At 49.4% G+C, this 15,441-nt stretch overlaps 1 protein-coding gene across 1 annotated transcript in view; it reads left to right on the top strand.

The window, feature by feature from the left end:
- Positions 1-15,441, top strand: part of KALRN (kalirin RhoGEF kinase) — a 139,040-nt gene that overhangs the window by 81,233 nt on the left and 42,366 nt on the right. The window contains exon 32 of the mRNA XM_039913606.1: positions 9,101-9,440. Within this exon, the coding sequence (XP_039769540.1) occupies positions 9,101-9,440 (340 nt within the window). The remainder of the gene's footprint in view (positions 1-9,100; positions 9,441-15,441) is intronic.

The following is a 15,441-nucleotide window of genomic DNA, read 5'->3' as shown; positions in this document are numbered from 1 at the left end:
GCAGAGCACTGTACTAAGTACTTAGGAGAGTACAAGAGAACAGTATAACAGACACATCCCCTGCCCACATGAGCTTCCTGTCTAGAAGGGGAGGCAGACATTACTCTAAATAAATAAATGACAGATATGGACATAAATGCTGTGTGGCTTGGAGAGGGGATGAATAAAGGGAGCAAGTCAGGGCAATGCAGAAGGGAGAAGTGGAAAGGAGGGCTTAGTCAGGGAAGGCCTCTTGGAGGAGATGTCCACAGTGTCGAAGGCAGCCGAGAGGCCAAGGAGGATTAAGATGGAGCAAGGGAACAGAGGAGCAAGGGAGCAGGGGATTGGGGGAGTAGAAGATTGGGGAAGAAAGGGAGTAGGGAACTGGGAGAGTAGGGGGGCAGGGGAGCAGAGCAGCAGAGAAGCAGGGAGTAGGGGAGCAGAGGAGTAGACTGGGGAGGAGGGAGATCAGCTTTTGTTTGGGGGTTTGTTCAGGCCTGTTTGGGGGTTATTCGGGGTGGGGATGATGCCAGGACCTCCAGGCTTCCGGGATCCACCCGATTGCCCTCTCCCTTATGGGCGTGTCCTGGGTCGATTCTTGGTCTGCCAGATTGTCCTCATTCCTGTGGGTCTGTCCTGGATTTGTCCTGGCCCTTTCCTGGGTCTTCCATATTGCCCTCATTTTCCTGGGTCTGGCCTGGGTCTGGTCTGGGTCTTTCCTAGGTCTGTCCTGGGTCTGCCCTGGGCCTGCCTGGTTGTCTTCATTCTCCAGGGCCCATTCTGGATATCCCTTGCATCTGTCCTGGGTCTGTCTTGGGTCTGTCCTGGATCATTGCCCTCACTCTCCTAAGTCTGTCCAGGGTCTGTCCTGGGTCTTCCCAATTGCCCTCGTTATCTTGGGTCTGTCCTTGGGTCTGTTCTAATTCTGTTCTTTTCTGTCCTGGGTCTGCACCATTGCCCTCATTCTCTTAAGTCTGTCCTGGGTCTGTTCTAGGTCTGCCCTGGGGCTGCCCGATTGTCTTCATTCTCCTAGGTCTGTCCAGGGCCTGTCTTGGGCCTGTCCTGGTCTGCCCTGGGTCTATCCAATTGCCTTCATTCTACTGGGTCTGTCCTGGTCTGTTCTAGGTCTGCCTGATCATTCCTGTTCTCCTGGGTCTCTCCTGGGCCTGTCTTGGGTCTGCCCAAGTGCCTTCATTCTCCTGGATCAGCCCTGGGTCTGCCCTGGGAGAGTCTGTCCTGGGTTGGTCTGATCACCCTTGTTCTTCTAGCCCTGCCTGACTGACCTAGTTCTCCTGGATCTGTGCTGGTTCGGTCCTAAGTTCATCATGGGTTTGCCTAATTTTCCTCATTTCCTAAAATTGTTTTGGGTCTGCCTAATTTTCTCATTTTCCTGAAATATTCTTGGGTCTGCCTAATTTTCCTCATAATCCTGAATCTGTTTTGGGTCTGTCCTGCTCTGTCCTGGGTCCCTCTGGTTGTCCTCATTTTCCTGGGTCTGTCATGGATCTGTCCTGGATCTCTTCTGGATCCATTCTGGGACTCTCCTGGGTCTATCCTGGTCTGCTCTGGATCTGCCCTGAGTCTTCCCAATTGTCCTCATTGTCCTCTGTCTAACCAAGTTCTGCCCTGGGTTTTTCTGATTGTCCTCACTCTCCTGGATCTATCCAGGGTCTGTCCTGGGTGTGTCCTTGGACTTCCTGGTTGTTCTTATTCTCCTGGATCTGTCCTTAGTCTGTCCTGGCTCTGCCCTGATTATGTCCTGGGTCTACCTAATCATCCTGTTCTCCTCTGTTTGATCGCCCTCATTCTGGTTCTGCCCAGGCTCTATCCTGGATCTCTCCTAGTCTGTCCTAGGTTGATCTGCTCATCCTTGTTCCCCCGAGTCTGTCCTGGGTCAGCCTAATTGTCCTTTTCATCTAGATTGGCCTAATTGCCCTCGTTCTCCTGAGTCTGTCTTGGGTCTGTCCTGGGCCAGTCTTGGGCCTTCCTGATTAGCCTCGTTGTCCTGGGTTTCTCCTGGGCCTGTCCTGGATCTGTCCTGGGCCTGTTCTGGATCTGTCTGATTATCCTTGTTCTCTTTGGTCTGTTCTGAGCCTGTTCTGTGTGTGTCCTGGATCTGACTGATTGTCCTCAATCTCCTGACCCTGTCCTGAGCCTGTCCTGGTTCTGTCCTGGGCTTTCCTGATTGTCTTTGTTCTCCTGGTTCTGTCCTGAGTCTGTCCTGGGTCTGCCTGATTATTCTCATTCTCTTGGGTCTGTCCTGGGCTCATCTTGGGTCTGTCCTGGGTCTGACTGATTGTCCTCATTCTCCTGACCCTGTCCTGAGCCTGTCCTGGTACTATCTTAGTTCTTTTCTGGACTTTCCTGATTGTTTTTATTCTCCTGGTTCTATCCTGGGTCAGTCTCGGTCTGTCCTGATCTGTTCTAGGTTGATCTGCTTCGTCCTTGTTCTCCCGAGTCTGTCTTGGGTCGGCCTATTTGTCCTTTTCTCCTAGATGTTGGCCTATTTGTCCTTTTCTTATAGATCTGTATCTATCCCAGCGCTTAGAACAGTGCTTGGCACATAGTAAGCGCTTAACAAATACCATAATTATTATTTTTATTATTAATTGTCCTTGTTCTCTTGAGTCTATCCTGGGTCTGTCCTGGGCCTGCCCTGGGCCTGCCTAATTAACCTTGTTCTCCTCGGTCTGTCCTGGGTCTGTCTTGGTTCTGTCCTGGGCTTTCCTGATTGTCTTCATTCTCCTTAGGTCCATCCTAATTCTGTCCTGGTTCTTTTCTGAGTCTGACTGATTATCTTCGCTCTCCTGCGTCTGTCCTGGATCTATTCTTGGTCTGTCATGGTTCTGCCCTAGGTCCAACCTGGATCTATCCTGGTTCTATCTTGGTTCTGTCCTGGGCTTTCCTGTTTGTCTTCACTCTCCTGGGTCTGGGTCTGTCCTAATTCTGTCCTGGTTCTGTCCTGAGTTTGACTGATTGTCCTCACTCTCCTGTGTCTGTCCTGGGTCTGTCTTGGATCTGTCCTGGGTTTTCCCTGGGTTTTGTCCCAGTCTGTCTTGGGTCTGTCCTGGGTCTGTCCTAAGTCTGCCCAATTGCTCTCATTCTCCTGGGTCTGTCCTGAGTCTGTTATGGTTCTGTCCTGGGCTTTCTTGGTTGTCTTCATTCTCCTAGTTCTGTCTTAGTTCTGTCCTGGCACTTAGTACAGTGCTTTGCACACAACAAGTGCTCAATAAATACAATTGAATGAATGAAAGAATGAATGAATGTCCTGGGCTTTCCTGATTGTCTTTGTTCTCCTGTGGCTGCCTTGGCTCTGTCCTGGGTCTGTCTGATTGTCCTCGATCTCCTGGGTCTGGCCTGGGTCTGACTGACTGACCTTGTTCTCCTGGATCTACACCCAAGGGAATGGATTTAGATGGAGAATAAAAGGGGACCCAGAACTAATCCTTTGAGAGACCCCCACAGTTAGAGAGAAGGAGACAGAAGAGAAACCATGAAGGAGACTGAGAATGAGCAGCTGGAGAGATAGGAGGAGAACCAGGAGAAGGTGGAACAATCCTGACTGTCCAGGGTCTGTTTTGAGTTTTTCCAGGCTCAGCAGAATCCTAGTCAGCTATACTGGGAGGCCTTTCTGATTGATCAATTAATCAATAAATCATTATTTTCTGAGTACTACTCTGTGCACAGCACTCTACTGAGCGCTTGGGAAAAAACAAAAGAGGAAGTGACATGATCCCTGCCCTCAGAGGACTTACAGTCTAGTGGAAGTGACAGACCCTAACATATATTACCACTAGGGAGAAGTCTGTAAGAATCCTGAGGGCAGGGACAGTGTCTGATCTGATTACTTTGTGCCTACTCCAGCACTTAGTACAGTGTTTAGCACCTAGTAAGTGCTTAACAAATATCACCATTATTATGATGATAATATAATTATTAATCAAGCAATCATATTTATTGAGTGCTTACTGTGTGCAAAGCACTGTTCTAAGTGCTTTTGAGAGTCCAGAACAGCAGAGTCAGTAGAAATATTCCCTGGACACAATGAGCTTACAGTCAACAGGGAGAGACAGACCTTAAGGTTAATTAAATAAATGATGGATATGGACATAAGTGCTCTGGGGTTGAGGTAGGGGTGAATTAAGGATGAAAACCAAGTGCAAAAGATGACATAGACCAGAGGTGGGAAGCCTTCTTGGAGGAGGTGGGATTTTAAAAAGGATTTGAGATGACATAGACCAGAGGTGGGAAGCCTTCCTGGAGGAGGTGGGATTTTAAAAAGGATTTGAAAGTGATGAGTGTAATTGTCTGTCATTTAGAGAGAGAGAGGGAGTTCCAGGCCAGAAGCAGGATGTGGGTGAGAGGTAGGTGGTGAGATAGATGAGACTGAGGTACAGGGAGGATGTTGAAGATAGAGGAGTGGGCTGTGCAGGCTGGGCTGTAGTAGGAGAGCAGCGAGGTGAGGTAGGAAGGGCAAGCTGATGGAAGACTTTAAAGCTGCTGGTGACAAATTTCTGTTTGAGCCAGAGGTGGTTGGGCAACCACTGGAGGTTTTTGAGGAGTGGGGAAACATGGACTGAACGGTTTTGTAGAAAAATGATCTGGGCAGCTGAGTGAAGTATGGACTAGAGTGGGGAGAGATAGGGCACAGGGAGGTCAGCAAGGAGGCTGGTGCACAAGTCAAGGCGGGATAGGATAAATGCTGGGATTAACATGGTAACAGTTTGGATGGAGAGGAAAGAGTAGAGATGGAATGGACAGCATTTGGTAGTAGATTGAATGTGTGAGTTAAATGAGAGAGATGAGTTGAGGATAATGACAAGGTTACAGGCTTGTGAGACAGGGAGAAATGATGGTATTATCTATGGTGATGGTAAAGTCACAGGGTGGATATTGTTTGGATGGGAAGATGAGGAGCTCTGTTTCGAACATGTTACATTTGAAGTGACTATGGGACATCCAGGTAAAGATGTTCTGAAGGCAGAAGGAAATACGAGACTGCAGAGAAAGAGAGGTCAGAACTGAAAATGTAGATTTGGGCATCATCCACCTAAAGATGGGAGTCAAAATCATGAGAGTGAATGAGTTAGCCAAGGGAATGGATGTAGATGGAGAATTGAAGGGGACCCAGAACTGGTCCTTGAGGGACCCCCACAGAGAGAGGAAGACAGAGGAGGACTCCATGAAAGAGACTGAGAAGGAACAGCCAAAGAGATAGAAGGAGAACCAGGAGAAGACAGTGTTGGCGAAGCTAAAGTTGGGTAATGTTTCCAGGAGATAGTGTCAAGGGCAGGTAAGAAATCGAGAAGGATTAGGATGAGTTGAAGCCATCAGTTTTGGTGAGAGGGTCATTGGCAACCTTAGAGAGAGCAATCTCTGTGGAGTGAAGGGGAAGAACCAGATTGGAAAGGGTCCAGGAGAGAACTGGAGAAGAGGAACTTGAAACAGTGGGTGTAGATGACTCGCTTGAGGAGTTTGGCAAGGAACGGTAGGAGGGAGATGGGATGATAACTGGAGGGAGCCATGAGGTCAGGAGAATAGGATGTTTGAGGAGGAAGTTAAACATCTGAGGTAGCTATTACAGGCAATGGGCATGGGAGTCAATAATGATGGAGAAGTAATGTTTTAGGGAGGAGAAGAGGGCATAGTTAGAGCAGTTGAGGATGAATTTCCAATAGACAAGGTTGGCCTGGTATCTGGATTTCCACCAGCAGATTGTGCACAAGCGTGAAAGAAGCAGCCTGAGGAGGTGATCAAGGCAGTGGGTTAGTGGTCTGAGGTCGACGGAGGGTATGGAGAGAGAGATACTTGGATTTGGCCTAGAGAAGGGAGATAGCCTGGGGTAATAATAATAGTGTTGGTATTTGTTAAGCGCTTACTATGTGCAGAGCACTGTTCTAAGCACTGGGGTAGATACAGGGTAATTAGATTGTTCTGCATGAGGCTCACAGTCTTAATCCCCATTTTACAGATGAGGTAACTGAGGCACAGAGAAGTTAAGTGACTTGCCCACAGTCACACAGCTGACAAGTGGCAGAGCTGGGATTCGAACCCATGACCTCGGACTCCCAAACCAGTTCTTTTTCCACTGAGACACGCTGCTTCCTGTAGGTTGAGGCAGGGGTCAGGACATGGGAAGATGCAGCCAGTCTCACGTTTCATGTGTGGATTATCCAGGGGGCAGAATTCTGAGCTCTCCCTATCTGCCACCCTGCCTTCCCTCCCAACTTCTCATCCATCTGGTAACCCCATTCCCACACCCTGGCAAGCACCCCACCCCCAATTTGATACCCACTGCTGTGTACTCTGTGCCTTTCAATGTTTTAGAAAAATGATTGGGGCAGCAGGGTGAAGTCTGGACTGGAGAGGGGAGAGACTGGAGGCAGGGAGGTCAGCATGGAGGCTGATGCAGTAGTCGAGGTGGGAATATGATAAGAGCTTGAACCAGTGAGGTGATAGTTACCTGGAGAGGAAGGGCTGGATTCTGGAGATGTTGTGGAAGATGAACTGACAGGATTTGGTGCCTTACTGATTTTAAGGGAAGACAAGTGCCCCTGAGCAGCCTCCCCATCCTCATGACTAGTGACGGACCACCCTGTAACCTTGATTCCCCCCAGTGACCCAGAATGGACCATCCAACACCCCTGACTCTTCCTTCTCCCCAACCATCCTTGGCACTTTGGTGTGTGGGTGTGTTCAATTGTACGTTCAGATATTGTTTTGGTCATTTAATCCTGCCGGACTCATATGCTGCTGTCTATTACGTCCTTGTTCTTTGTGCTGCTGCTACTGTTTGTGAATTACACGTACCACCTGTCTTCCCCAGTAGAACAGAAGCTCATTGACAGCAAAGAACACATCTTTCACTTCCAGAATACATTCCTAAATATTTAGGACGCTCTGCACACAGTAGGTGTCCAGCACAGTGCTCTGTCCACAGTAGATGTCCAGTATAGCACTCTGAACACAGCAGGTGCTCATACTAGAGAAGCAGCGTGGCTCAGTGGAAAGAGCCCGGGCTTTGGAGTCAGAGGTCATGAGTTCGAATCCCAGCTCTGCCACTTGTCAGCTGTGTGACTGTGGGCAAGTCACTTAACTTCTCTGTGCCTCAGTTACCTCATCTGTAAAATGGGGATTAAGACTGTGAGCCCCATGTGGGACAATCTGATTCCCCTGTGTCTACTCCAGCGCTTAGAACAGTGCTCTGCACAAAGTAAGCGCTTAACAAATACCGACATTAATATTATTACTATGCCATGAAGAGGAAGCAGCATGGCCTAGTGGATAGAGCCCTGGCCTGGGAGTCAGAAGGACTTGGGTTCTAATCCCGGCTCTGCTACTTGTCTGCTGCATGACCTTGGGCAAGTCACTTAACTTATCTGTCCCTCAGTTCCCTCATCTGGAAAATGGAGATTAAGTCTGTGAGACCCATATGGGGCATGGACCATGTCCAACCCAATTATCTCATATCTACCTGAGCACTTAATACAGTGCCTGGCACATAATCAGTGCTAAACAAATAACACAGTTATCATTATTGCTATTCCCAGAGTAGGCATCCACTACAACAATCTGCACAGGACAGTGTTCTACCTACAGTAGATGGTCAGTACAGTGTTCTGCCCACAACAAATGCTCAGTACAGAGTTCTGCACCTGTTGAGCACCTAGCACAATGCTCTACACACTGTAGGTACCCAGTACAGTATGGAGAAGCAGTGTGGCATAGGGGAAAGAGTTCGGCCATGTGACTGCTCCCATGACCTTGGGCAAGTCACTTAACTGCAATGTGCCTCAATTACCTAATCTGTAAAATGGGGATTTAATCCCTCCTCTCCCTCCTGCTTAGATTCTGGGACAGGGACTGTGTCCCACCTGAGTAATTTGTATCTACCCTTGTACTTAGAACAATGCTTGGCACATAGTAAGTGCTTTACAAGTACCATAATTTATTTTACAACTTTCTCACCCAGCCAATGCCCAGCGCGGTGTTCAGCACACATTGAACACCCAGTACAGCGCTCTGCACACTGTAGACACTCAGTGCAGCACTCTGCACCTTTCAGCTACAACTAGACACCAAGTAAGAAAGCAGCCTGGCCTCAGGGAGAGAATATGAGACTAGGAGTCAGGAGGCCTGGGTTTTAGTCCCTACTCTGCCCCTGGCCTGCTATCTTGCCAGTGAGCAAGTCACTTAACCTCTCTGAGCCTTTAGTTGGTCATCTTTAAAATGGGGAGATGTACAATGTGAAAATGTGAGCCCCCTGTGGGACCAGCACTGGGTCCGAGGTGGGATTGTCTGTTTCTCCCCAGGGCTCAGCACAGAGTAAGTTCTCATTGAATACAATTATCATCATAATCAGAGAACGATAAAAAAAAGACCGACCAGTTTAACTTACTGTTTCTATTTTTCTCTTTCCCCTCTTCCTCTCCCCTCCCTCCAATCTCCCTCCTTTCTGCTCCTCCCTCTCCCTCCTCCCTCTCCCTCCTCTTCCTCCTCCTTTCTTCTTTCCTTCCTCCTCCTCTTTCTGCCTCCTCCTTTCTTCTTTCCTCCTCCCTCCTCCTCCCCCTCACTTCCTCCTCCTCCTTTTTTCTCCTCTCCACTTCTTCCCACTTCCTCTTTCCTTCTTCCTTTCCTCCCTCCTCCTTCTTTTCTTCTTTCCTCCTCCACTTCCTCCCACTTCCTCTTTCCTTCATTCTCCTTTCTTCTTTCCTCCCTCCTCCTCCTCCTTTCTTCCCTCCCTCCTCCTCCTCCTTTCTACCTTCCTCCCTCCTCCTCCTCTCCTCCTTCCTCCTCCTCCTCTTTCCTTTCGTTCCTTCTTCTCCTTCTGCCTCCTCCTCCTCCTTTCTTCTTTCCTGCACCTCCTCCTACTTCCTCTTTCCTTCTTCCTCCCTCCTCCTCTTCTTTTTCTCCCTCCTTCTCCCTCTCCCTCCATCACCTTCTTTCTCCTTTCCTCCCTCCTCCTCCTCCTTTCTCCTTTCCTCCCTCCTCCTCCTCCTTTCTCCTTCCCTCCCTCTTCCTCATCCTCCTTCTCCTCGTCCTCCTCCTCCTGCTTCTTCTTTCCCCCCTCTTTCATCCTCCCCTCCTGCTGCCTCATCCCTCCCCATCTCCACCCCGGCAGCTGTCGGGTGGCTGTGAGTTGACAGTGGTGCTGCAGGACTTCAGTGCGGGCCACAGCGGGGAGCTGAGTGTCCAGGCGGGGCAGACGGTGGAGGTGCTGGGCCGGTGCAGCGAGCAGCCTGGCTGGTGCCTGGTGCGGACGACCACCACCACGACCACCACCATGGGGACGGCGGCGGCGGGGGCCACGGCGGGGATAGGGACAACCTCGGCGGGGACGTCGGCGGTGGGCCTGGCAGAGCGTGGCGGCCCGCAGGAGGGCCTGGTCCCCGGCAGCTCTCTGTGCTCCTCCCGTGCCCGTGGCAGCCTGGAGATCGACTGCTTCTACCCACCTGGCAGAGGTAAGGCCCAGACCCCGGGACCCTGGAGACTTGGAGACGCAGGGGCCGGACAGGGCAGGGGAGTCATCGGATGACCCCTTAGGAAGTTGGCATTTAGGTGCATGACTGGATTGCCATCGGTGATTTCTGCTTAGTTTACACAAAGCACTGTAATAAGCACCTGGGTGAGTAATACTAATAATAATAATTGTATTTGTTAAGCACTTTCCACGTGCCAAGCACGGTTCTAAGCACTGGGGTCGGTACAAGGTAATCGGGTTGGACATAGCCCCTGTCCCACCTGGGACTCTCAATCTTAATCTCCATTTTACAGATGAGGGAAGTGAGGCCCAAAGAAGTGAAGTGACTTGCCCAAAGTCACACCGAAGACATGTGGCAGAGCTGGGATTAGAACCCAGATCCTCTGACTCCCAGACCCAGGCTCTTTCCATTGGGCCCCAGTCAATGCAACAGAGTTAACAGATAGGTTCCCGGCCCATGACAAGCTTCCAGTCTGAAGGGGGAGACAGACACGAATAGAAATAAATGATTTATAATATGTAATTTAGAGATATGTTCATAAGTGCCATGTGGCTGAGGGTGGAGTGAATAACAAATGCCCAAAGGTCACAGATAATAATAATTGTGCTAATTGTTAAGTGCTTACTGTGGGCCAGGCACTGTACTAAGTGCTGGGGTAGATGCAAGGTAATTCATTCATTCATTCATTCAGTCATATTTATTGAATGCTTACTATGTGCAGAACAATGTACTAAGCGCTTGGAAAGTGTTTTGTGCTGCTGGGGGAGACATGTCCATCATTTGTATCTGCCCGTGCCTGGCCATGTTGGTGATAATCATAATAATAATATTATTATTAGTGACGGTAGTGACGGTATTTGTTAAGCGCTTACTATGTGCCAGGCACTGGGCGGATGCAAGTTAATCAGGTCGGATACGGTCCCTGTCCCACAGGGCTCACAGTGTCTAATGTTCTATTGTCCTCTCCCAAGCTCTTAGTACAGTGCTCTGCACACAGTAAGTGCTCAGTAAATACGACTGAATGAATCGCCATTTTACAGATGAGGGAACTGGGGCACAGGGGAGTGGGGTGACTTGTCCCAGGTCATGCAGCAGATACTTGTTTTGTTTTATTCTGTTTTGTTTTGTTGTCTGTCTCCCCCGTTTAGACTCTGAACCAGTTGTTGGGCAGGGATTGTCTCTGTTGCTAAATTGTACATTCCAAGTGCTTAGTACAGTGCTCTGCACAAAGTAAGTGCTCATTAAACACAATTGAATGAGTGAATGAAAGTACAATTCAGCAACCAAGAGAAACAATCCCTGCCCACAATGGACTCACAGTCTAGAAAGGTGGAGACAGATATCAAAACAAGTAAATAGGCATCAATAGCATCAATATAAATAAATAGAATTATAGATATATAGATATATATATACAATCAAATCAAAATCAAAGCAAGTAAACAGGCTCTAATAGAAATAAATAGAATTATAGATCTGTACATATATACACAAGTGCTTGGGGCAGCGGGGTGGGAGTAGAGCAAAAGGAGCAAGTTGGGGAGTTGGGGGGAGCGGGAGCTAAGGAAAAGGGGGGAGCTGAGGAAAAGGTAATTGAATTGGAACGGTCCCTGTCCCACATAGGGCTCCCAGTCTGGCGTAGTGGATAGATCACGGGGCTGGGAGTTGGAAGGTCAAGGGTTCTAATTCCGGCTCTGCCACTTGTCTGCTGTGTGATCTTGGGCAAGTCACTTCACTTCTCTGGGCCTCAGTGACCTCATCTGTAAAATGGGGATGGAGACTGCGAGCTCTGTGTCCATCCCGATTTGCTTGTATCCACCCCTGCGATTAGTACAGTTCCTGGCACATAGTAAGTGCTTAACAAATACCACAATTATTATTAATCCCCATTTTCCAGATGAGGGAACTGAGGCCCAGAGAAGTGAAATGATTTGCCAAGTTCACACAGCAGATATGTGGCGGAGTCAGGATTAGAACCTAGGTCCTTGATTCCCAGGCCCAGTCTCTGTCCACTAGACCGTGCTGTTTCTCTATCCAAGTCCATAAAAGATGTGGAAGGGAGAGGGAGCTGGGGGAAGGGGGGCTTAATCGGGGAAGGCTTCCTGGAGGAGATGGGGTCTTACGAAGGGCCTTGAAGGTGGGGAAAGCCGTGGTCTGTCATGTGTGAAGGGGGGCCGCGGGGCCATTTCAGGCCAGAGGCAGGACTTGGCCAAGGGGTCAGCTGCGAAATAGAGGAGGTGGAGGAGGGACAGCGAGAACGGTGGCATTCGAGGAGCGGAGTGTGCGGGCTGGGTTAGCAATGGAGTAGGAGAGCAGCGAGGTGAGGTGGGAGGGGGCGAGCCGGTGGACGGCTTCATGACTATGTTCTTCCGGTCTCGGACGCCCAGCGATCCACGTTCTGTAGCCCTGGGCTAGTGGGTCGGCGACTCCCGACCTGACCTCCGTGTGCCACCACGCTTGACTTCTCTCTGCTGCCTGCAGGGGAAACCCCTCCCCAACGGGGGCCCTGGCGGTGGGGGCGGGCAGACTGGGGGAGGGGGACATGACCCATCAAGGCAGGCAGGCCCAGCAGGCAGAAGGCCCGAACCGGGGACCCCAAGGAATGACCCCTCGCCTCGAGGCTGGCGGGGCCATGGTTGCACGGCTGCAAGTCTGTGGGCTGCACGCTGGCAGCTGCACGCTGGCAGCTGGTTGAGTGACTGAAGGCTATCGGGTTATGTGGTTGTGTGGTTGAAGACTTTAGGGCTTATGTGGTTGTGTTGGTGAAGACTAGGATTGTGTGGTTGTGTGGCTGAAAACTGGAGGATTGTGTGGTTGTATGGCTGAAGACTATAAGACTGTGTGGTTCTGTGGCCGAAGACTAGGATTGTGTAGTTGTGTGGCTGAAGCCTATAGGGTCATCTGGTTGTATGGCTGAAGACTAGGATTGTGTGGATGTGTATGGCTGTGTATGGTTGTGTATGGCTGAAGATGATAGTATTGTTTGGTTGTGTGGCTGAAGATTATAGGATTGTGTGGTCGTGTGTGGCTCAGTGGAAAGAGCACGGACTTGGGAGTCAGAGATCATGGGTCCTACTTGTCAGCTGTGTGACTTTGGGCAAGTCACTTAACTTCTCAGTGCCTCAGTTCCCTCATCTGTAAAATGGGGATTAAGACTGTGAGCTCCACATGGGACAACCTGATTACCTTGTATCTCCAACCCAGAGTTTAGAACAGTGCTTGGCACATAGTAAGCGCTTAACAAATACCATTATTATTATTATTATTATTATTACAAGACTGCATGGTTGTGTTGCTTTGGGTAGCTGTTAGCCTTCGTGGCTGATTGACCTGCATGACTGTGTGACTAGTCATTCATTCATTCAGTCGTATTTATTGAGAAGCAGCTTGGCTTAGTGGTTGGGAGCTGGAAGGTTATGGGTTCTAATCCTGGCTCTGCCACTGGTCTTCTGAGTGACTTTGGACAAGTCACTTCGCTTCTTTGGGCCTCATTTACCTCATCTGTGAAATGGGGATTGAGACCGAGAGCTCCACACAGGACAGGGACTGTGCCCAACCCATTTTGCTTGTACCTACCCCAGTGCTTAGTACAGTGCCTGGCACAGAGTAAGTGCTTAACAAATACCATCATTATTACTGAGTGCTTACTGTGTGTAGAGCACTGTGCTAAGCGCTTGAGAGAGTACGATTTAACAACAAGCGGACACACTCCCTGCTCACAATGAGCTCCCAGCCCAGAGAGGGAAGCAGACATTAATATATGTAAATAAATAAATTTATAAATAAATATTTCTGAGGCTGGATGCCTCTGACTGCCAGCCTACAGAGCTATGTGACTGCCTGGCTGGGCAGCTGTGGCGCTGCATGGTTGTGTGACTCTGTGGTTGCGGGGCTGCAAAGCTGAGTTTATTATGTAGGGGACAGGAAGAGAGCACAAGCCCCTGGCTCCCACCCCCTGAGGCCCCCTGGAAAGAAAGCACCCCCCCCCCCCCGCCCCCACCTCTTGGGCCTGGGAGTCAGTAGGTCATAGGTTTTAATCCTGGCTCCGCCATTTGTCTGCTGTGTGATCTTGGGCAAGTCACTTCACTTCTCTGTGCTTCAGTTCCCTCATCTGTCAAATGATGATTGAGACTGGAAGCCCCTGGGACAAGGACTATGACCAACCCGATTTGCTTGTATCCATTCCAGTGCTTAGTACAGTGCCTGGCAACATAGTAAGTGCTTAGCAAATACTATAATTATTATTATTATTCACAAGCCCCCTGCCCCCACCCACTGAGGGGAGTGGGGAGGAAATCCTGGGACATCACCCAGCCCAGCTGGAACAGGTTCAGGGGACAGTGGGGACAAGGATTCATGGGGACAAACCAAGATTCCCTGAGAATGAATCTCCATTCATTCAATCATATTTTTTGAGCACTTACTATGTACAGAACATTCAGTCATTGAATCATAATTATTGAGCTCTTACGGTGTGCAAAGCACTGCACTGTAGGAGAAGCAGCATGGCTCAGTGGAAAGAGCCCGGGCTTCGGAGTCAGAGGGCATGAGTTCGACTTCCGGCTCTGCCGCTTGTCAGCTGTGTGACTGTGGGCAAGTCACTTAACTTCTCTGTGCCTCAGTTCCCTCATCTGTAAAATGGGGATTAAAAGTATGTGAGTCCCACGTGGGACAACCTGATTATCCTGTATCTCCCCCAGCGCTTAGAACAGTGCTCGGCACCTAGTAAGTGCTTAACAAATACCAACATTATTATTATTATTACTAAGTGCTTGGAGAGTATAATATAGCAACAGACACATTCCTGCCCACCCCGAGCTCACAGTCCAGAGGGGGAGATAGATATTAATAGAAATGAATAAATAGATAAATAAATGACAGATATTAAGTGTACTAAGCACTTGGAAGAGTATGATATAACAATAATAATAATAATAATAATGTTGGTATTTGTTAAGCGCTTACTATGTGCCGAGCACTGTTCTAAGCACTGGGGTAGACACAGGGGAATCAGGATGTCCCACGTGGGGCTCACAGTCTTAATCCCCATTTTACAGATGAGGTAACTGAGGCACAGAGAAGTTAAGTGACTTGCCCACAGTCACACAGCTGACAAGTGGCAGAGCTGGCATTCGAACTCATGACCTCTGACTCCAAAGCCCGTGCTCTTTCCACTGAGCCAGCAGACACATTCATTCATTCATTCAATAGTATTTATTGAGCGCTTACTATTTTCCATGCCCACAATAAGCTTACAGTCTAGAATAATAATAATAATCGTGGTATTTGTTAAGCACTTACTATGTGTCAGGCACTGCACTAAGCATTGGGCGGAGGGGCGTTTGGACACAGTCTCTTTCCCACAAAGCGCTCACCGTCTTAATCCCCATTTTCCAGATGAGGGAACTGGGGCACAGAGAAGTTAAGTGGCTTGCCCGAGGTCAGAAGGCAGACAAGTGTTGGAGGTGGAATTAGAACTCAGGTCTTTCTGACTCCAAGACCCATGCTCTATCCACTAAGCCAAGCTGCTTCTCTCAAGACCCCTGCCCCTAACCTCAGCTACTCCCCTCCTCACCACTGCTTCCCTTTCTGGCTCTGTGGGTAGGGATTGTGTCTGTTTATTGTTGTAGTTTACTCCCTCAAGCGCTCAGTACAGAACTTTGCACATAGTAAGCGCTCGGTAAATACGAATGAATGGATGGATGGATGGATGGATGGATGGATGGATGGATGGATGGATGGATGGATGGATGGATGGATGGATGGATGGATGGATGGATGGATGGATGGATGGATGGATGGATGGATGGATGGATGAATGAATGAATGAATGGGGCCCGTGTTTCCGCAGTCCACCACTAGAGGGAGGCGCTGAGCTCTGGTCCAGCCAAGGCCGGTGTTGCCGCTGTCGGCCACCAGAGGGAGATGCTGAGCTGCAATTTCGGGTCCGGCCAAGGTCGGTGTTGCCGATGTTGGCCAC

Source organism: Ornithorhynchus anatinus, chromosome 1, assembly GCF_004115215.2.
Source record: "Ornithorhynchus anatinus isolate Pmale09 chromosome 1, mOrnAna1.pri.v4, whole genome shotgun sequence".
Taxonomy (NCBI): domain Eukaryota; kingdom Metazoa; phylum Chordata; class Mammalia; order Monotremata; family Ornithorhynchidae; genus Ornithorhynchus; species Ornithorhynchus anatinus.
This window is presented reverse-complemented; position numbering and strand designations above follow the sequence as displayed.